This window comes from Stigmatopora argus, chromosome 14, assembly GCF_051989625.1.
Source record: "Stigmatopora argus isolate UIUO_Sarg chromosome 14, RoL_Sarg_1.0, whole genome shotgun sequence".
Lineage (NCBI taxonomy): Eukaryota > Metazoa > Chordata > Actinopteri > Syngnathiformes > Syngnathidae > Stigmatopora > Stigmatopora argus.
In genome coordinates this window covers 14,523,164-14,545,987 of record NC_135400.1, presented here as the reverse complement: position 1 = coordinate 14,545,987, position 22,824 = coordinate 14,523,164, and the positions used below count along the sequence as shown (strand labels likewise).

The 22,824-nt window shown below is 38.6% G+C and overlaps 1 protein-coding gene across 4 annotated transcripts in view; it reads right to left on the bottom strand.

Moving 5' to 3' along the window:
• The window catches only part of LOC144087986 (heparan sulfate glucosamine 3-O-sulfotransferase 2-like), a 186,729-nt gene that overhangs the window by 11,041 nt on the left and 152,864 nt on the right, over positions 1–22,824 (bottom strand). For all 4 annotated transcript variants that reach the window (XM_077618154.1, XM_077618153.1, XM_077618152.1 and 1 more), the window contains 2 exons: positions 9,288–9,336; positions 6–113 (listed from right to left, as the gene is read on the bottom strand). In XM_077618154.1, coding sequence (XP_077474280.1) covers positions 6–26 — 21 coding nt within the window. In that variant the 5' untranslated portion in view covers positions 27–113; positions 9,288–9,336. The remainder of the gene's footprint in view (positions 1–5; positions 114–9,287; positions 9,337–22,824) is intronic.

Genomic DNA, 22,824 nt, shown 5'->3' with positions numbered 1-22,824 from the left:
AATACCCCAAAACGTTGTGACGTCATCCCGAGGGACGTCAAGGAATGTCAAGTGTTCGTTTCAGTGCAAAAATTGAGCACGTCTGAAGAGAAGGAAGCACTAGGCTGGGTTGTCTGTTAATTGGAGGAAAGACGGGAAAGTTAATCACAATAGAGTTAACTATTTGAGTGCCAGCACAGGTAAGATCAATATTAAAACCATTCATTTAGACCACATGTCAAAGTGGCGGCTTGGGGGCCAGATCTGGCCCGCCGCATCATTTTGTGTGGCCCGGGAAAGTAAATCATGAGTGCCGACTTTCTGTTTTAGGATCAAATTAAAATGAAGAGTATATATGTATATTCAATTTCCTGATTTTCCCCCTTTTAAATCAATAATTGTAATTTTTTAATCCATTTTTTCTGTGTTTTTAGTTCAAAAATCATTTTCTTAAATCTAAAAATATATAAAAAAAGCTAAAATAAACATTGTTTTAGATCTATAAAAAACTGAATATTCAAGGCTTTTAATCAAGTTCTTTTCATCCATTAATAAAAAAAAATCTAAATATTATATCTAAAATGGTCCAGCCCACGTGAAATCAAGCCAATGAGTAATTAGAAGCACTATAGACGCATGTAAAAAACAACAACAAACCAAAACTATCTATATAAACTAAAAAATGCAAATTTTAATACCACGCCTATATTAATAGTCTCGTATAAAACTGAAAAAAAATCAAGTACAAATGAACAATGACCACCTGGCTCTTGCATGCCTTCTACTGGCCAACTCAGAAACTACAGGCAACAATAAGTTTGCTTTTAATTAATCCAATTTTTTGGGGTGTGCAATATCTTAGAATTTACCTTGCCAGGATGTCACTCCATATTTTTGTATTTTTATATTACCTATTTGTTTTTGTTTTTTACTGGTACCACCATTTTTGTTATACGCAGCTGTGTATGATGACAATAAAGGCTTTAAAAAATTTTTTTTTTGAAAAGCAACCATTGTTAACTAAGGTAGTAAAATTTGGGAATCTCCTTTTAAAGAGTTAAAAATCAAAAGTCCCAAAAAGAACTACTCCAATAGATTCCAAACAAATAAATAATATATTTACCTACACTATTTAAGCATGGAAGCAATCCTTTCCCCCCCCCCCCAAATGATTCACACCAATGTTCATATTTAATACACTGCATAACTCATCTATGCTAAAAGAATTTTGCACCAAATAAAATGGTGTCAGTGCTGAAAGACAAGCTTGAAATATTCTTTGTCTCATATCATCGCTGTTACAGTACGCCGAGAATTGTGCGCGTGCTGTGATGTATTAATCAGGGCGGACGTGCACACAACAGACCCCCAAAGCGGTGCTCCAGCACCACTCGCTCTTTTACCCAGAACATTAAAAAGTCTCCCTTACTTCTTCACTTATAAAAAATTAAAATACATTAATAACCAGAATGGAAATTATGCGCTCTGTCTTCAAAATCTAACCATCGAGGTCATTTTTTCATCTTTTTTGGGTGGATTTGAATCTCCTAAAATAATAAATAATAATCTGACATAGGCTTTTTCATCATCATTGACTCGACAAAAGCCTAATTGTCATCATACCCAGAAACTGCCTATGACAAAATTGGTAAAAATGTACAATACCTACATTTTTTTTGGTTTCCTTTGACATTTTGATATCTTTGGACAACTCAAAATTAAAAAAAATATTTTTCACCTGATTGTAATTTTCCAAAAATGATGCTCGGGCCTGATTTCCAATCCCCCAATCAGATTGGGCAAATAATCCCTAATGATTATCTTTCTGGATTATTGTGTTTTTCGTAGACCTTCACTCATTCAACGTTATTGGCATGGGTAGACATTATCTTTCTTATAACTGGGAGACTCCAGCACCCCCGTGACCCTTTTGAGGAGAACCAATATGGAAAATGAATGTACGACAGACGGCGATAGACGACCAATCCAATTTCACTTGGCAGTGATCGTACAATTGTATCCACAAAGTTAATACTTAAAAACAAATAAATACCTGAGCTAATATTTGTCCGCTTTGCTTCAGGTATTGGACATTAGCATGCATGTTACCGCATTTCTTAGCATGTTGGTCAAGCCATAAGCAAAACAAGACTTTCCTTGCACAAAACAATTAACAGACGGGGGGGGACTTGCCCAACCCGAAGAGCAATTATGTGCATATTGATGAGCAAGTGTTGCTGCTGGAGAGGAAAGCACTCGCAGCCTGTTTTCACACTTGCTTCTGTTTCTCTGGGACTCTTTGTTCTGCTCTCATGCAAATCGCCAAACGGCGTCCTGCACAATCACTCGGCGTATCCAGCCCAGATCCATCTCGCCGCGCCATTTTGGCCGCCGCCTAAACGCTCCTAAACAAGCAGGTGCTTCCAGGGAATACAGTCCCTTTCGCGATTGGCCATAAATCAGTGCTCTTTAAATTCAAATCAAGCAACCTTGCCAAACGCCGGTGGGAAATGAAACACCCTCAAGGATAACTTCAAACTTTCTTGCTATTGCGCACATTATATGAGCTTGATCTGGCCCGCCACGGCCTTTCTGCACACACTGCAAAAAACAAACAAAAAAAACCATGTGGCATTATACAAGTAAATTATGTGTCGCACCGGGGGCTTCGTTTGTGAACTGCTTGTTCTACGCATCTGACAGATGAGATCAAAAATGCCAGTTTACCGTCAAAACACGTCAACACCCACTCGAGTGTTGTCAGTAGTTTTGCAGCTGTCAATTTGCAGCTCATATCCTACATTCGCAAATGTTCTGTTTGGAAGACAACACACACACATACACACACGCACACACACAAATACACACTCGCGCACACACACATACACGCACACACACGCACACACACACAGACACACACAGACACACACACCGACACACAAATACACACACACACCCATACATAAATACACACACACACCCATACATAAATACACACACATACACACACACCCATACACAAATACACACACCTATAAATACAAACACACACACATACACATACACACACCTACATGCACACACACACACACGCGCACACACACACACACGCGCACACACACGCGCGCGCGCGCACACACACGCGCGCGCGCGCACACACACAAATACACACACACACACCCATACATAAATACACACACATACACACACCCATACACAAATACACACACACACACCCATACACAAATACACACACATACACACACCTATACACAAATACACACACCCATAAATACAAACACACACCTACACGCACACACACACCTAGACACACACACACACACACACCTAGACACACACACACACACACCTAGACACACACACACACACACACACCTAGACACACACACGCGCGCACACACACACGCACACACGCACACACGCAAGAAAACCAGGGTAGATTGTCAGGCTGCACTGATATTTAGATCTTGTATGAGACTGGACACGGCACTTTTAATTGAAGTTAGCAAAGGTCTAAAGAAAAAAAAAACGCTTTGTGTGACTATGCTGTGGCGTTTTCAGAATATTTGACACTCTTTAACCCTAATGTTCAAACTAATTAAATAGATATAGAATATAATTAAATATTACAGGGAGCCTTTGTCATTATATATTTTAAAAAAGAAAATATGGGAATTAGAAACCATGTGGGTAGCACGTTCGCCTCGCTATTCAGGAATCAAGGATTAATCCCGAGCTATGGCTTTCCTATGTGGAGTTTGCATGTTATTCCTGGGCTTGCGTGGGTTTTATCCGGGTATTCCGGTTTCCTCCCACATCCCAAAAACACGTGCAATAGGTTGATTGAAAACTCTAAATTACACGTAGGTATGAGTGTGAGCGTGAATTGTCGTTACTTGCATTGTGCTCTGCGATTGGCTGATCAGGGTGTTGGCTGAGATGGGCTTCGGCGCCCCCGGGAACTGTTTTGCAAGTGGTTTTGAATGAGAATCTGCGTGCAGACCTTTGACAGGTCATCAAATTACTTGACAAAAGCTGTGTTACTCTGTCAGAAAGACGTCGGAAGTAGAAAAATAACATTATTTACACTAGTACTTGTTAGCAAACTCAACTCGTACAAGACTGCCAATCAAAATTGCATATAAGGCATTTCATGTCCTCAATTTGACCCTAAACCAGAATATTTTCATGACTTCCTACGAGAAAAAAACACATACAAAGAGTTCCTTTCCATGGGAATTTGCAGTTAAAAAGTCTTTCTGTAATGGATAATAAGTCATTTTTCTCAGAAAACTTTTTTTGTTTTACGCTGTATGCCAGCCATTTATTACACTCCGCTGACTGTACGATTGCCTCATAGAGAAAGCCAATTGATCGAGTCACGACAGTTATTTCTCCATAGCAAACTTTGACTCTGTAGCCGAGGACATTATTTAATAAAGCCAGGTTCTTCACCGTTTTGAAGAAATCAGCGGATGATTTAATGCGTTCATTTGAGCTCCTTTGGGCCAAACGTGTTTCCTGACGGCTTTTAAAACTAAACACGGGACCCGCAGACTCCAAACGAGCAAATGATTTCATTAACGGCAGACGGCGGCCGTCTGACATTTACGTGACGAGAGGAGACGCAAAGGGAGTCGCTTGGCAAATGAACAGTGGCGTGACGGCGTTTGGACTAAATTAACTTTTAGCTAAATCCTGCAGAGAACACGGCGACGGTGCCTTCCTGTAATCACGCGGCTCTTGGGATTAACTTGAAATTAAGTATTTGGATAATCTGCTGCTGCCAGTTTGTTGGAGGCGTAATCATGTCAGGCACTATTGTCTTCTTATTGACTTATTCGGAAACAAACACACACACACAAACATGCAAACACACTGAGCAACAATGTGCATGTGCCAGAACAATATTTCGCTTTATAATGGAAATTGACTTGGTTGGCATCTATGCACATTGAAAACAATAATATAGATTGAATTTTACACTACTAAAAGTAAAAGTAGTGCTGTACTAAAACATCACTACTGAAATTAGAAATTTAGAATGATAGACTTATTTAATTATTTACATGCTATAACAAGAAAAAAATATTTAGAGAAAAAATAGACACAAAAAATGCATAGGGACCATAAGGGTTAGACCACAGGTGTCAAAGTGGCGAGCCGGGGGCCGAAGGTGGCCCGCCGCATCAATTTGTGCGGCCCGAGAAAGTAAATCTTGAGTGCGGACTTTCTGTTTTAGGATCAAATTAAAATGAAGAGTATAGATGTATATTACATTTCCTGATTTTCCCCCTTTTAAATCAATAATTGTAATTTTCTAATCCATTTTTTCAGTGTTTTAAGTTCAAAAATCATTTTGTAAAATGTAAATATATATAAAAAAGCTAAAATAAACATTGTTTAAGATCTATAAAAAACTGAATATTCAGGGCCTTTAATCCAGTTCATTGAAACCATTTATAAAAATAAAATCTAAATATATCTAAAATGGTCCGACCCACATGAAATCGAGTTGACGTTAAAGCGGCCCGCGACAACCCGAGTCTGACACCCTTGGGTTAGACTATATATATTTAAATTACAATTTTTTGGTAATAAAATATATTGCTGCTTTTCCACGTCCTTATATCACTCAAATATTAATGTAATTTGTTCAGATTTGCTTCAAATATTTTTAAAAAAATTGAAAAATAAATAAGAAAGGGGTGATAGTTGTCAAAATTCTAAGTCTTTGTTAAAACCAGATTGTGGAAGACAGCTAGCGCACTCCAAGGAAACCAACCAAAACATGAGATTTGAATCCCGTTATGTTATGGTTCAAACATACTAACCACAAAGTCCAAATTGCCGCCTGTGCAAAACCACGGAACAAAAAAAAAAAAAGACTAGACTGTGGCTAAAAATAGCCAAAGCCGATGCGCCATGCTACTTTTGACTTGTGATCTTCATGATCTCCTTTTTCTTGTGTACAAGTTTCTTGATGCAACAAGTACAAAAAGTCAAGTAGCCCTGAAAGGCCATCGAAACAGCAGGCTGTCTCGCTACCTCCCCAACCTCGCTGTTAGCTAATTGCTGCTGACATTTAGCCTGAGCTGTTTAAAATCAAAAAGGCCTCCCTCGCATCACTTACTTTTGTCTGGTCACAATAGGGGGGACTTGCAATGGTATTTGCCCATTGCCCGCCTCCATCCGCTGAGCATCTCAATGTCAGGACCCCCCTCCCCCCCAAAAAATCGTGCAATTATCCCCATGTTTGCCTTGACAGCACTTTTCAAATAGCCCCTCACGAGGGAAGGTTAAGGTCCCACCCCAACCCCGAACAAATCTCCAGGTGATAAGGGTTCTTGGCTCTGACTACTTTGGATTTCTTAAGCAGCTCATTAGCAAGCGCTCGAGATGACATCACCTTTTCAGGTATCGATTGCATTGGTGCTTATAAAGAGCATCTAGAGCAGGGGTGTCAGATTCAGGTTGGTTCGCGGGCCGCTTTAATGTCAACTTGATTTCACGTGGGCCGGACCATTTTAGATATAATATTTCAATTTTTTTAAAATAAATGGATCAAAAGAACTGGATTAAAAGCCCTGAATATTCAGTTTTTTTAATAGATCTAAAACAATGATTATTTTAGCTTTTTTAAAATATATTTTTAGATTTTACAAAATGATTTTTGAACTAAAAACACAGAAAAAATGGATTAAAAAAATGACAATTATTGATTTAAAAGGGGGAAAATCAGGAAATTTAATATACATCTATACTCTTCATTTTAATTTGATCCTAAAACTGAAAGTTGGCACTCATGATTTACTTTCCCGGGCCACACAAAATGATGCGATGGGCCAGATTTGGCCCCCGGGCCGCCACTTTGACACATGTGATCTAGAGAATTAATTTTATTATTAGATGATGACAACACTCGAGTACCGCAAAAAAATGATGACTGAATCGAGGGTACGACTTATATGCGCACAAATTAGACTTGACATGCACGAAACTGCAAGCTTACAAAGACGAAACGCCATAACGCAAGACTATGTGGCCATATGGTCATTTATTTCAAAATAGAGAAAACACTAAACAAAATCTATGAATGAAATTCAAGAAATAAAAACATTTCTAGCATAAAACGTGAAAAAAGCACAACGAAAGGACCCTTTCGGAATGTGCAATCTAGCAGACGATTCTTTCGATTCATTATCTCTGAAATACTACGAGTGATGTTTTTTTCCCCAAGATTTGCCCTCCAAAGCAACACATTTGCACTCCCTATTAAAACCATGAATATGGAGGTGAAAATTGTAAATCAGGGCGGCCTATACGAGAGAAATTGTAAATTCCATCGATTTTAAGGCAATTTTAAGGGTACGCTTATACACGAAAGCGACTAATATGCAAGAAAATATGGTATTATTTCTTGCTCAATGGCCTGAAATGCGGGTGAGGACTACAAGGACGCATTAAGAAAAACGTGTAATGAAGATTCTTGAATAATTAACTTGCCAAGTATGTTGCTCAGACGCTGTGTGATGACAAGCGTTCTACTCAAGGTTAATTACTGGAAAATGTATCCCTTTATGTAGCAGATTGTTTAACAAAGATCCGTTGATAAATACAAAACGTGCACCTAGTCAATTTAATACTGAAGCATGAGCAGACTTTTTCCACACAATATTCCCCCGCATTCATAATTTACATTCAAATCTTTGCCAGTGCAGTTTGCCACATCTCATTTTCTGTCATATACCAAGTCGTAGTCAACACGATAATCGACTATCAATGTACGTCCTGATCTGCGATGTGATAGGACAGGCTGCTTGGCAACATATCAACAAATGTATTAGGAATAGCATAATCTATTATCATTTTTTTTTTAAGTCTGAGATCCCACAATGTTTACTGCTTTTCCCAAAGCCATGGAAACAGAGCTCGGGGCGGAATATTGTATTTTGACGAATTGATTGCCCAATTTTCTGCCTGGTTTTGCATATTTCAACAAAGGCTGTAATTATCCCAACACTTCCTATTCACGTATAGTAACATAGAATGCAAAACAGAAGCATGAAACTGAAAAAAAGCATGTTTACGCCCAGTTCTCTTAACAAAAGCTAAATAATGTTAGCCAAAATGACATAAAATGTGTTGTCGCTATCATTCCCTGACCTCAACCCAATCGAGGTTGGGCGGAAAACAGCTCTTTGAGGCAATAATTGCCAAACTACATTATAAATACAATAAAATGGGTATGTTTTCACAGTCCAAGGGGTGCTGGAGCCCAGCCAATTTAGATCTCGATTCTCCCGATTCGTATATATCTCTTTAATTAACGAATTCATGCATTAAAAAACACGTCTGAAAATGGTTACAAGGACAAGAGCCGCTTCCTCCATCTGTTCTCGTTAACTGACAGGCATATATTAGTGTTCTAAATTAATGTGCTACCTCTTCTACATCTTTTATAGCATACTTAATTCTAAATTAAGGCATGTGTAATTCACATTTAATGTTTTGTGCTTCTTCATGTGCAGCTGTTTTCTGATAACGACGTTTTATGTCACCAATAGCTAACAAATTATTTGAGGGGGAATGGATATTTATGTTGTTTTCTTACAAGCATGCATTTTTCACTTTTAGTTATATTAATGGGAAAAAAGACTCCCAATCTGTTACGCAGAATTCTTCCCATTTGTGTTGTTTAATATTCATTGTGAATACGTAAGGACATTATGGATTTTCTTCAAACTCACGATTTGGTTTCTTCGACCTTTTCGTTCGTATTTTGACAGTTTGGGGGGAAAAAGTGGTCAAAATGGACGACAGCTGTCAGAATGTAGTATGACCTCCGAGTCTATTCCTTGTGGATGATCTCAAAACCCAATTTCGCTTTTTTTCTAGCCTGCTGACATCCACTCACCTTCATCTGGAAATGAATATTATAAAATGGAACCCACCACAGTTTTGGTACAGAGATCAGAATGTATTATTTTAAGACGCAACTGTTTCAATTTGTGAGCTAGCAGTGATATCCCAATAGCTGAAGATTTTCTTGCCCTTTTGACCTCCATCGCCAATATTGGGACACACATATTCGCAATTTATGACAGCCGTGTGGCCTCAGTATTTTTGCCAACGGCCAACCATCCCTCTGACATCCAATCACCTTCATTTGCTGCCTTCACTGGCTTTAACCCGCTTCCCCCTGGCAGACACAAAATGCTAATTGGAATCAGCATAAATCCCTTTTTAGGGATTTTTAGGTTAACCCTTAGTGTGCTCCCACTTACCTTGCACCGTGGGTCTTCTTACGGATTTCGTACGTGCCTGGTCAACAACCTACAAAAGAAAAAAAAGGAATTTAATGACCTCATTCATAAAATAAAATGGATTCATAGGACAGAAAGCATTACAAATTAGGCTTCCTATAGTTGCTAACAATACATGACAAAAATGCGTTTTGTTCAATATTTATTCGTGGAAGCTATGTATTTATATTCAGTTGAAAATTTGTTACTACTATGCCACCCGATGGTTTAGGCACGTGTCAAAGTGGCGGCCCGGGGGCCAAATCTGGCCCGCTGCATCATTTTGTGTGGCCCGGGAAAGTAAATTATGAGTGCTGACTTTCTGTTTTAGGATCAAATTAAAATGAAGAGTATAGATGTATATTAAATTTCCTGATTTTCCCCTTTTTAAATCAATAATTGTAATTTTTTAATCAATTTTTTTCTGTGTTTTTAGTTCAGAAATCATCAGCAATGTACTTGGAGAGTCAAGCTGTCAGCGCCATACAGCGAGTGACATCTTGAATTTAGTGCACCGACTGATTGGGCACTCTGTCCACTTTGGAGAAAATTTTAGACTTTTAAGTGCGGCCTATGTGAGTAATGATGTACTACGTTCAATGTGTACGTTTTTTTTATTGGATTAGATTGGATAACTTTATTCATCCCGTATTCGGGAAATTTCGTTGTTATAGTAGCAAGTGGGTGAGAATGCAGATATACGAAAGGCATTTTAGACATAAATAGATAGGTAATAAGTAAGTTAATAAATAAAATAAATACATGAATAAATATATAAATAAATAAGCATGTTGCTGAAATATATATATATATATATATATATATATATATATATATATTCATACATATATACATACACACATATATACACATACATACACAGACATAGTACATGCATGCGCTCCTTCCTGCAATGAGGGTGCAGCAGTCTATTGCTAAAAGAGCTTCGGAGGGACTCCATTTATCGCCAAATAAGGGGAATTGCAATCATTAATAAGGGAAGCAATTCGCCGAGGTTGACAGGCATGAGTCTGGGTTCGATTCCCGCTCGGTAGCAGTGTAATTGTGAGTCCTGTTCTGTTTCTTTGGGCTCTTGCAATTGGCTGGCAACCAATTCAAGGTCTGCTTGGTTGAGATTCAAAGGACCCCGGCCAGCCAACCTGGTTCACCTGTGTGCCTTTATACGCGTTAGGAGACAAATAGCGTGTGTGAGCTGAGCCCAGGTATCACGCCGCGAGCGTTTAATGTCTTCCCTACCACTGCCCCACACGTTGTCCGGTCAACATGCTCTCCGGAGATGTTTCACAAGAGCGGCAGAGGGAAGGAATCTCATTGCGGGAAGCGATTGCAAAGAGGCTCCGGTGGGCCTATAAATCATTGTTTAATCAGCGAGCTCGGCCAGAGTGAGGTTACACACGTAGAGCTCGCATTAGCGCCGCCGCCGTCGATGGCGCCGTTGCCACGCTCATCCCTCCTGACTCCCACCTTCATGCTGCCATTTTTTCTTCCCTTTTTTACTTCCTTAGCACATCAGCGCGCAACGCGGAGCAATGACTCATGAGACCACAGTTTGGCAAGTAGATTGGTACAGATTTTTTTGCTCTGGAAGATTAAATAAGACTTTAAAAAACCCCTTTTCATTTTTATGCTATTTTTTTTTTTACAGCGGTTCACTTTCTTTCAACCATGATTATTGACAATTAAGTAAAAGGGGACATCCATCTTTTTGTGATCTACTTTGCATTGCTCCAAACTGAATACTATAGGAATTTCTTGTATTTAAATAGTCTAATACAACAAGTGGAATCCTTCTTTGATTTGTTGAACACCTACGCTACCTTTTTTTTAAACTGTTGTTGAGATTTTAATGCATAAATGGAATTATAAATCTGTCAAAGTTGAAGTACTATTTGTAGCTATAGTTTGTATACATGTATAGTATGTAACAGTATAAATTTGACAGAACTAAGATGCACATATTATACGTGTATGTATATATAAACATTGTTTTTAAATGTAAATATTTAGCCTTAATTTTCAGAGTTTAAGCTATAACCTTGTACAAGCAAGACAGTTAATATGTAAGACCAATTTATCATATTTGACTACATGATTTTTTTTAGTTAGGGTGGTAGCAAATATATGTTTTATATGGCACAAAATTCAAACTAAAGGAGGAATTTCAAGTGTTTTCAATAATTTAAGAGGGATTTTTGAAATATATAATTATGATTATACATCACGCTTACTCCTATTTGGTTTATACTGCTTTTCAAGTTTGGAGAAGGGAGCCCCTTGCTGGAGAAACTGTGAATGATCTTTCCAATTATTCTTTTTATGTATGTTTATTATTATGAGATTTGGGGAAGATTTGCATGTCTTTTTTTTAAATTAAAATATCCTTGTTCAGGCTTTTTTTGTAATTATTTGAAATTGAGGTTGAAGCAGGAAACTACAATTTGAAAGCAGACAAAAATATGATTCCTTTTTAATTGCTTGTATTCAAATAGTTTGAAGGTGTAGTTCAAAAATAAGTTATTGGCCTGTTTCTGAAAATTTGTGTGAGATATTTCACGACTGCACCCACCGTAAATAAGATATACGCTTAAATCTATTGAATTTTTTAAGTATCAAAATTTCATACACCATATTTTTAGTTGTACCACTGTCAATTCATGACTTTTTAAATTTAAAGAAATGGGGCAAAGGTCAGAAAAGACAACTCTTGTAGGATCCTTATTAAAAGACCGCAGCGTGTTCGTTCACCACCAAAGTTGAATTCTAACATCCAGACTATACTGTTGCGTTACCATGACGACTGACGGCAGGAAGCGGAGGCACCATTGTCGTGGTTTTGCATTCAAAGACGCCTTGGGGGGTGTTCCTATCATCATGAATCAATGTGTGCGCCCCCTTAAGAGACGGACGAGTCAATAAAGCCAAATGCTGTACACGTCACAGACAGCATTTCATTGGTGGATATGCACCTGACTCCCAAAAATCACATTTAAAAATAATGTTTATTTATTTTATCAATATCCCAAGGTGATGCGGATTATATCGAATGGGCGTGTCATTTTCTTTAGTGGGTGTGGCTAAAAGTCAAGTGCGGCTTACATTGTAGTTCGAAAATCATAGTCACATAATATATTAAATATTCTGGGTGCACCCTCATAAATGTTGTAGCATTTGAAATAAAAACTTCTGTTATGTTTTTTTGGAATTTTGATAGTAACGCAGCACATAACACGGCGGCATCAAAACAAACAAACATTTGTTTTATGCTATGCTTTCAAATATAGCGATGCCATCTTGCTTTTTCACTGCACTTTGCTCAACATCAACCGTCTATTCAACCGTTATCTTACAATTACCAACGCAAAACGTCTTAAATAGAGTGTTCCGTACCTCTAAATGAGCTGTTAGAATAAATGAGTTCTTGTAAATGTCTATGAGGATTAATTGAAACATGGGGAGAATAAAGACACTAATATGAAATGGGAAATGGGGGATTTTCCTTTTTTTCCTGACAACTGTCCTTTGCATAATCATTTTTGGTAATCTATTAAAAGGTATCCGAATATCGGACACAGGCTGGATTCGATTTGTATAATTTAATCAAGATATTCGAATCAGGTGTCTTTGAGGATGGAAAATGCCTAAATGTGGCCCTGTTTTGGGGTTGACCACCCGGTGTTAACAAGTAAAACAGACAACCAAAAAAGACTCGGGTTGGTTCGCGGGCTGCGTTAATGTCAACTCGATTTCATGTGGGCCAGAACATTTTAGATATAATATTTAGATTTTTTGAAATAAATGGATTAAAAGAACTGGATTAAAAGCCCTGAATATTCAGTTTTGTATAGATTCTAAATCAATGTTTATTTTAGCTTTTTTTTAAATATATTTTTAGATTTTACAAAATGATTTTTGAACTAAAAACACAGAAAAAAAGGATTAAAAAATGACAATTATTGATTTAAAAGGGGGAAAATCAGGAAATGTAATATACATCTATACTTTTCATTTTAATTTCATCCTAAAACAGAAAGTAGGCACTCATGATTTACTTTCCCGGGCCACACAAAATGATGCGGTGGGCCAGATTTGGCCCCCGGGCCGCCACTTTGACACATGTGGTCTAAATGGAGCCACTTCCAGGCATCTTAAAACTCTTGCAATAGCAAATTGAATTCCCTCCCTCCCGAGGTCTTTGATGGAGAAAGGACAGCCATCGATGGACAGAAGCGACGTGTTCGTCGGTCGATAATATTAACGGAGAGAGTGGAAGACAAGACGTGGACACGCGGGGGCAGTCGCCGTCACTCCGAATGGACCCTGGGCGAGCGGCACTATCATTTGGCCTATTTGTCTTTGTCCGTCATCGCACTTGACATTGTCCCTTGATCAATAAGCACGTGGCAAAGTAGTCAACATGACTAATGTGCTAATTTAGGACCTTTAGCAGTTATTGATTATGAATGTGCCCTTGCCCTTGAACTACACTTGCACTTGTTTATATGCAGAGAGTAGCGCTAATGTCCTTTTTACCATAACGCGTTCGCAGTACAGTATTGGTCATCCCTGTGTCTACTCGTGGCGAAGATCCCACTTGGACGAAAACACCCGAGCTAGACATAAATCATAAAACACAACACAAAAAAATTGAATGGAGTAATATAGAAATCTGTACAACCTGTAAAATAAATAATATTGATGGAATTGGTATTAAAACACTAGAAAAATAAGAATCAGAATCTTAAAAAAGGCATATTTGTTTTTTGCAATATATGTATATCAAAAAAAATGTTTTTTGCACTTTTATCCAATAGAAATATGCCTTTAAAAAAAAAAAATCAGATTCTTATTTTTTCTAGTGTTTTTATACCAATTCAATCAATATTATTTATTTTACAGGTTGTATAGGTTTATATTTTACTCCATTCAATTTTTTGGGAGTTTAAAATGCAACATTTAATGGATGTGTCCTGTTAGTAAATAAATAATATTGATTGAATTGGTATAAAAACACTAGAAAAATAAGAATCTGAATTTTAAAAAAGGCATATTTCTATTGGAAAAACTATATATTTCCAATAGAATTATGCCTTTTTAAAATTCAGATTCTTATTTTTTCTAGTGTTTCTATACCAATTCAATCAATATTATTTATTTACTTACAGGACATCCATTAAATTTTGCATCATTTCCTATTGATTTCAGGAACTTTCCAGAATGTCCTTGTTGAACAAACAAAATCCTTTATAATTCCGTACAAACAATTTGAATGAGCTAGAAAGTGCCCACCAGGCAGAACAACCCCACGGGCCAGACCGTACCCACCAGCGAGCCCCTCCTAGCCCACGGCCCACATGTTTAACACTCCTATTCTACTCATGATACCCACATAATAAAGTAGAGGTCACTATTAGTAGACAATGCGTGCAACCTCGCCCAGAAGCATCGCCCTTTACAGCAGGGAATGAAGCAAAGCATACAAAGCGGAGGTAATTACCACCATCCTTTAAAGATGCCTTCTGCAGAACACGATGCCAAGAAAAGGCTGCAGATATTTTCATACAAACGCACACAGGCCATATAAGCTGGCGACCCAGGAGTAGGGAGCTTAGATGTGTGCTGCCCAGCTGCTTGGGCACGATACACCGCCACTTGCCGTGCCCCCCATGAAGGCCATTTGTCACAAACGTGCGGGCCCAGAACAACACGTTGTGTATGATTGATATGCCAAGCAATCGAAAACATCATGCAACAAGCATTACCGTTACCATCAAATGTAACTTCACGTGAAGGGGACATTTTAAGAGGCACGGTCAGTGAACATTCACTACCGGGTTGTTCCAGTCCAAAAGATTGGACGTTAAGCCTCGCAATGGCAGCCATTGAGTTAAAATGGAGCCTTAAATCAAAGCAAAAAATAAATAAATAAATATATATATATAAATAATGAGAGCTTGCTTCTCGAAAAACATCTTGTTATACCTTATATAGTCAAATTTATTATATCTGAGGCATACATTGAGCAATATTTTATATAATATTTTTACAAATTATATTTGAAACGTTGCAGTCTTTTTGTTCTGGAGCATTACAGTAAGAATTTTAATTTGCTATTAATTATTTAGCCTTGGAATGGTTAAGCATCTTCATAGAAATGTAATTGGTGCCTGTTGTTTGAAAAAATACTAATAACATTAATAAAAGATTATGAAAAGGCCCATTTTAGAGATGTAGCCAACATAACTCCAATAAAGTCATGACTAAATTCCATAAAGCATGTATACTCCCTTTCCAATGGAAGAAAGATGACGATTATATTAAATATGTAGAGGTATAATGTAAACATGCTTCCTCTTGATGGATATTAGTGGCTAAAAGAAATCACTTTCCCAAAAGTGTGTGAGTGCATACAAGCAAAAATCAATAGTGCAAGACACACACACTTGTCCGGCTTCCACAGTCAATTTCACTTGAGTGAAAGCTCATTTTCTTGCTATTCATTCCCTTTGTGGACTGACGCCGCTGCCCGAGCGACCCCTTTGGGCCCTAAATTGGGCCCAGCTGGGTCCCCCGGTGATGCGCCACTGTGTGGGATGCAAACATTACATTTGCCGAGTCTGGACCGGACAGCTTTATTTAATCTGCAAGTTGCCAGCTCGCTAGTAAGCGCAGCAGGTGCCTGTTCATTCAATCTGCGGGGGGTGCTGGCACCCAGCCAGTAATGCGATGATGTGTATAGGTGTGTGTGCGCGCGTGGGTATGTGCGTGTCCATAACCAAAAGCCCTGGAAACTGAGGATCAACAATTTTCACAAGGATCTCAAACTAAAGCATAATGTATATGCAAACATGCCGAAAAATAACAAAAAAAAACTAAAAAGTATGACAAAATTGCATTGAAGTGCAAATGGCATAAGATAAAATCTAAGAAAATAGTATCCGACATTTTTTTTTCTAATTTTGTATGACAAAATTGCATTGAAGTGCAAATGGAATAAGACAAAATCTAAGAAAATAGTATCCGACAATTTTTTCTAATTTTGTATGACAAAATTGCATTGAAGTGCAAATGGAATAAGATGAAATCTAAGAAAATAGTATCCGACATTTTTTTCTAATTTTGTATGACAACATTGCATTGAAGTGCAAATGCAATAAGATAAAATCTAAGAAAATAGTATCCGACATTTTTTTTCCTAATTTTGTATGACAAAATTGGATTGAAGTGCAAATGGAATAAGATGAAATCTAAGAAAACAGTATCCGATAACTTTTTCTAATTTTGTATGACAAAATTGCATTGAAAAGCAAATGGAATAAGATAAAATCTAAGAAAATAGTATCCGACAATTTTTCTAATTTTGTAAAACAATATTTATACATTGACCATCACGACTTAAGACCTCTACATTGTACACGTTAGCTTCTCATGGTAACATACGAGTACATTATAACTATTTTCTCTGAGGGAATATACTGAATTTAAGCTTCTTTTATTACCTTCTTAAATTACGTTTTCATAAATTGCTGCGGGCCAATAAAAAACTGATCAGCGGGCCCCAGTTGGCCCGCAAGCCGCAGTTTGGGAAGCCTTGCCAAGTATTCGTGGAGATGTTACTTGCTATAAAATGCTTGAAAAGCACTGCCTGACATCAGTGGCCTGAAGAATTAATGAGTCTCTCCCCTGAAACTCATGCTCAAGCCTGCATTAGTATTCTGGCTTGACTGAGGTTCTTGTAGGTCTTCTCAGGGTCTACCATCCACGGGCACGTGGCGCATTCGCCTCTGCTTATCTCCACGCGTGCGGAGATTGTCGGCGAGAGCGCGTGTAGCCAGCTAGCGGCCGGGCCAAAGGTAGGTCGGAAGAGCAGCGCAACGGAGTCGTCGGCTAGGGGGCCGCGGGCTGGAAATGTCTACGCCTGAGATGGGGTGGTGGGCCACTTCGCTTGCAGACGTGTTTGCACTCCAAAACGAAAACGCTGCGCTAAAGTCGACTCCAGTCAGATTTAAAGTGCTTGTTTGACCATTTAAAAGAGTTCACGCCAAAGCTATCACTGACTATTCATCATTTATAGGATGTTAAGACTCTTTTTGAGATTCTACGGGAACACCAAAGAGTGCAAATGATGTTAACGTGGAGGGAATATTTGCTAAGGTCGGTCAAAGATTTTGGAAATTGGTTTAACAAAGACCTGACAAATGGTGGGCCATTTTAAATTGGCTCGTCCAAAATATCGTTGAATGTGGCCCTCATAAGAAGCTGAAATTAAGCCAGCATGGCAGTTCTCAGCTTTAACATTAGATGGAGATAGTCAGTTAAAAAGGCCTCTGAATTAGGTCAGGAATTGAAATCAATATATAAAATGGTATAATTTCAGTATTTAAAAAAATGGAAGTATCCTGGTTGTGATTTTATACTTTTTGCTGTCGCTGGACATTTGTTTTTTCCTGCAAAGTTTGTTTCTGTAGTTAAAAAAAACAACAACAAAACAATATCCTTTTAGCTCAGGATTGTTATAGACAAAGTCCATTTTAACTGGGAAGGGTGAGATGGGACACAATAAAAGATTTGATTTCTATTCGCGTCTGTGGCACTTGATTCATTTAATTTTTTTGTACTAAATTCTAAAAAAAACCCAAATGCTATTGTAACAAATGTTTCACACTGCAATTGCAAACCCTTTGTAACAGTTAAAGCGAAATTTGTATTTTCTAGGCTACAAGTAGATTCCAAAGCTGTCCCTGCCACAAGTTGCATTTTCAGTGATAGACAGAATATAAATTGAACATTTATATTGTCTTCTTCAGATACCGAGTCATGACTCTTGGAGGGAATACGCCGGGGTCATTTTTCGACTCGATTGTCCATGCAAAAAAAAAAAAAATCTATCCATTTGTAAACAAAAAAGTCAACATCCTCTTAACAGCAAAAAACAAAAAGGTACCAAGCAAGTATGACAATACCTATTTTTTTTAAACGTTTCTAATAAAGCCTTGTATATACTAATACTACACCATATTTCATAATTCAGATTTCCTTGCCTTGAATACCGGACTATTCTCTGGAACATGAGTCATGAAGATACAAAAAAAAAATGACGCCAACCCAAAAGCCACGCTTGCTAGATCAATTTGGCTTTTCCAATATCAACCAGCAGATGACAGTATCTTAACATTCTTTCAATGGTTTCCTCCACCTCCTCCTCCTCCCCCTCCTCCTCCACAGGTGACAAATGAGCCCACCGAGCTCCCCCAACAGAGGAGCAGCACTTTTAATCCGGCTCAGATTTACGATGTCATCGACGGCAAAAGTCTCCATTGCTTTTTGTCCGTGATCAAATTGAAGCCGTGCGTAGATGTTAAATAAAGAGGAGGCTGTTTGGCCCTGTCGAAGAGTGGCAGGGGCGTACGAGGAAGGGGGGATGGAAGAGGAGAGGGAGGAGGTGGGGTGGGGTGGGATTCTCATTCTGCTGTGTGATTCATGCCAGCAGGCTTTGACTGAGGAGGAAGATGCAAGGTGAGCTGATAACAAGCACTCCGTCAAGGCGGGAATGAATTGAAAGACAAAGTGCTTATTGCGAGAGGAGCGGATCTGCACAAAAGCCAAATTGCAAGTTGAAGCAACAACAACAACAACACGAACACAACACTGATGAAACGCAATATCTAGCACTCGCTCATTTCCATAAAAGTCTTCCTTCATACCCGAGAGACCACTATTTACTCAACATGCTGCCTAAAAGAGCTTACAGGGGGCCAATTAGCCAAGTCAAGCATGTCCACGGTGGGTCAACAGCGATTACAAAAGAAACAAACAAAAAAAGACTTAGGCAGGATTTACACTTCATGGTTCAAATGACACAATCCTGGTTTTCTGACTGGTGTGTTCCACAATTGGGGATGTGCGTCATATAAAAAAGGGACAAAGACTGAGATGTCGAAAGCATTTCTAATATATTATATTGGGTACTCAGACGTTTGGTCGCCCAGACGTTTGGTCGCCTAGACGTTTGGTCGCCCGGACGTTTGGACGCCGGACGTTTGGTCGCCCGGACGTTTGGTCGCCCGGACGTTTGGTCGCCGGACGTTTGGTCGCCGGACGTTTGGTCGCCCGGACGTTTGGTCGCCGGACATTTGGTTGCCGGACATTTGGTTGCCGGACGTTTGACAACATGACAGAGAGTTTACTGTTGAAACCAGCTCTCAAAATTATATTCATGAGAGAGAGAGAGTTTAATATCTAAATATCTACTGTTGAAACCAGCTCTCAAAATTATATTCATCCGGGCGACCAAACGTCCGGGCGACCAAACGTCCGGGCGACCAAACGTCCGGCGACCAAACGTCTGGTCACGATTATATTGCGTTAAAGGGATTTTCACCATTTTAGCTTTTGTTGTGAAAATTGTGGTTCATGTTGTGGCCATTGGAGTTCATGTTGTGGCTATTTGCATTCATGTTGTGGCCAATTCCAATTTGTCCTTTTCTTTTACAAAGGTGTTCGTGGCGTCGAGATGTGTCACTCCCTCCCTTAAAAAAATAATCCCATGTAGGCATGACATGGGTTTTGGGCACTTTTGGATTTGCAGTGTCAATTCAGTCTTTGTGAGGAGAAAGATTTGGAGTGGGCGAGCCAAAGATTTAACATCCTGTCTCCAGACTAAAGTTTAGTCATCCCGTCACACGGTGCACGCGTAAATCTGTTCAAGTGACACACGGCTGAAGGTTCCTGGCAAGGAGCGCGGCCTTAATGGTTTACGCATCAGTGTGAAGACACTCCAAGCCAAGGAAAGCAGCAGGAAGGGAAACACCAGGAAAATCTCAAAATTAAACACTTCTTGCACGAATTCTAAACTGCATTATTATTATTATTTTTTTTCTATAAGCAATCAATTCATTTAATGCTCATCTTTCCGTGCCACTAACAATGGCAGGTGTCCAATTGATTTTGACTGGAAGGGGCAAATGAACAATTTAAAAAATATAGATTTATTTTGAATGTAAGTACTTAAAGGGATAAATTGTGGGTGCAACCAGATTGCCTTTCAGATTTTTTTTTAATTAACTCCATTTATATTAACAGGGTATAAACTGTGTTCATAATTATATATAAAAATACAATAATAAATAAAAATTTAAAAAGGCATAATTGCTAATGTTTGCCTTGTTTCCTAAATGACCAAAATAGCTGTACACTGTAGTGACATCTTTTTAAAACAGAGGTCTTCAATAGGTCAATTAAAATGAACTTTTAAAAGGCTGGTTCACGCACCCACTCAAGCTTTAGCCCAAGGGTGTCAAACTCAGGTTGGTTCGCAGGCTACATTAACGTCAACTTGATTTCATGTGGGCCGGACCATTTTAGATATAATATTTAGATTTTTTTAAATAAATTGATTAAAAGAACTGGATTAAAAGCCCTGAATATTCAGTTTTTTATAGATCTAAAACAATGTTTATTTTAGCTTTTTAAATATATTTTTAGATTTTACAAAATGATTTTTGAACTAAAAACACAGAAAAAATGGATTTAAAATGACAATTATTGATTCAAAAGGGGGAAAATCAGGAAATTGAATATACATCTATACTCTTCATTTCAATTTGATCCTAAAACAGAAAGTTGGCACTCATGATTTACTTTCCTGGGCCACACAAAATGATGCGGCGGGCCAGATTTGGCCCCCGGGCCGCCACTTTGACACATGTGCTTTAGCCAATTAACCCATGCAAGAACCTCTTTAGCCTACCACAACTATGTTTAGCTTTAATAGACATACTTGTCCGCAAGCCAGATGTTGTTTTGTAGAGTCACAACATGTAACATGATTTAATTAGTAAATCCATCATTTTAGAAATAGACTTGAAATCTGGTGGAGTCCCACAGGGCTTTGCCTTCTGCCTCATTTGTCCATATCTGACTGGGCTCCAGGCGGTTAAGGTGAGGGATAAACGTAAATCATACTCAGTAAGTCCCGCTGTCAGAGGCGTTTTGGCCACATCCTGGAGAAATCCACTGATGGGTCAAAGGCCACTTGCTGCATAAGCACTCCAGCTGCGCAAAGATCACCAAGCAGTGAGCGGCCGTATTGATTTTTTGGAGCCTTTATCGGTGTTTGCACATGGCTGGGGGATGGACACGCCCGTCATCTTTTATAGTACGTTTACAGCGGGCTGACAAAAACACGAGGCTTTTGCATCCGAGAAAACTGTGTCATTTCGGGGTGGATTTTCTCATTTGCGGACGTGATTCAGAACGGCTATCGCAGCGTGTTCATCCACGCCGCGCCGTCCTGGAATCAATGCAGACCCCGCTGCGCTCCAATTTCTCGAAATCAATTTCCATTCATGAGAAAAACACACAAGGCTAGAAAAGGTTTGTTGATTTTTTTTCCAACTGTTACTGTCAGATGAGTTTTGTTGAAGGTGGCGTTTTTATGTGAAGACCATTTTTCAGGCAGCAACCACTCTAAGAGGGTAAACACATTATTATTAATACAGTTTAATGTGATACCTCAAATAGATTATTATTAAATTGTTAGGTTTTGGTGTTTAAGCTTTGGTTTTATGATCGCAAATACATTGTACAATGTTGCTACTTTCGCCGAGGATTTCAAACAGTTTTTCGATCCGCCAATGTAACTTAACATTATGACAATACAGTGCTCGAGGTACGATGAAAATTTCGATCGAATAATTTGCCCTAGATACGATCAAAATTTCGAGATGCGACCAAGCCAGGTGGCCATGACACGAGAGGCTGTTTATCATTGTAGCGCACTGTCTTTTTTGCCGCATCTCTTTCGTGAATAACAGATATCTACGAGCACTGAACGATTTATTCAGAATAGTTTCTCCTACGAATCGACCAGGAAATGCACAACGCACATGCGCGGGCAAAAAGAGGGATTTCTGGGTAATGAAGTAAACTCGTGCACACAACACCGATAGGCAATGGCACCCTTTCTCAGAATAAAACTTCATTACCCACAATCAATACGTGGGTAGGCTGTTATTCCTTCCTTAGCCTGTTAGCTCCCGCGATCGCTCATTCAAGACTATTTCTCGTTGGCAAGTGGTCGTGCGTTACCCTATTGGGAGGACATTTGTGTGCATCATTTTCGGAATATTTTGAAGGGAATACAACAGCAAACAGTCCATCGATAGCGAACGTGAGGGTGGAGGCGTGGCAAACATCTAACCCAGCCAGAACGAAGGTAAATTAAAAAAAAAAAATTGAATTCAGTTTCGTTTAAAGTTACATTAAACGTATGTTTGAGTGTGTCTGTATATATTAATCCAAGTAAATTCAAATTTGTTTGCCCCCCGCCTCCGTGTATGTCGCTGTCTCTACCCTCCGCGAAATGCGTCTAATTTTACTTCTATTAAACACATTTTATTACTATTAAACCACTAGTGATGTGTTACTTTGTTAATAGATGGCAAATTTGAAGAAATAAAACATTTTTTCCAATCCAATATCCTGTTTTTGGTGTTTTTTC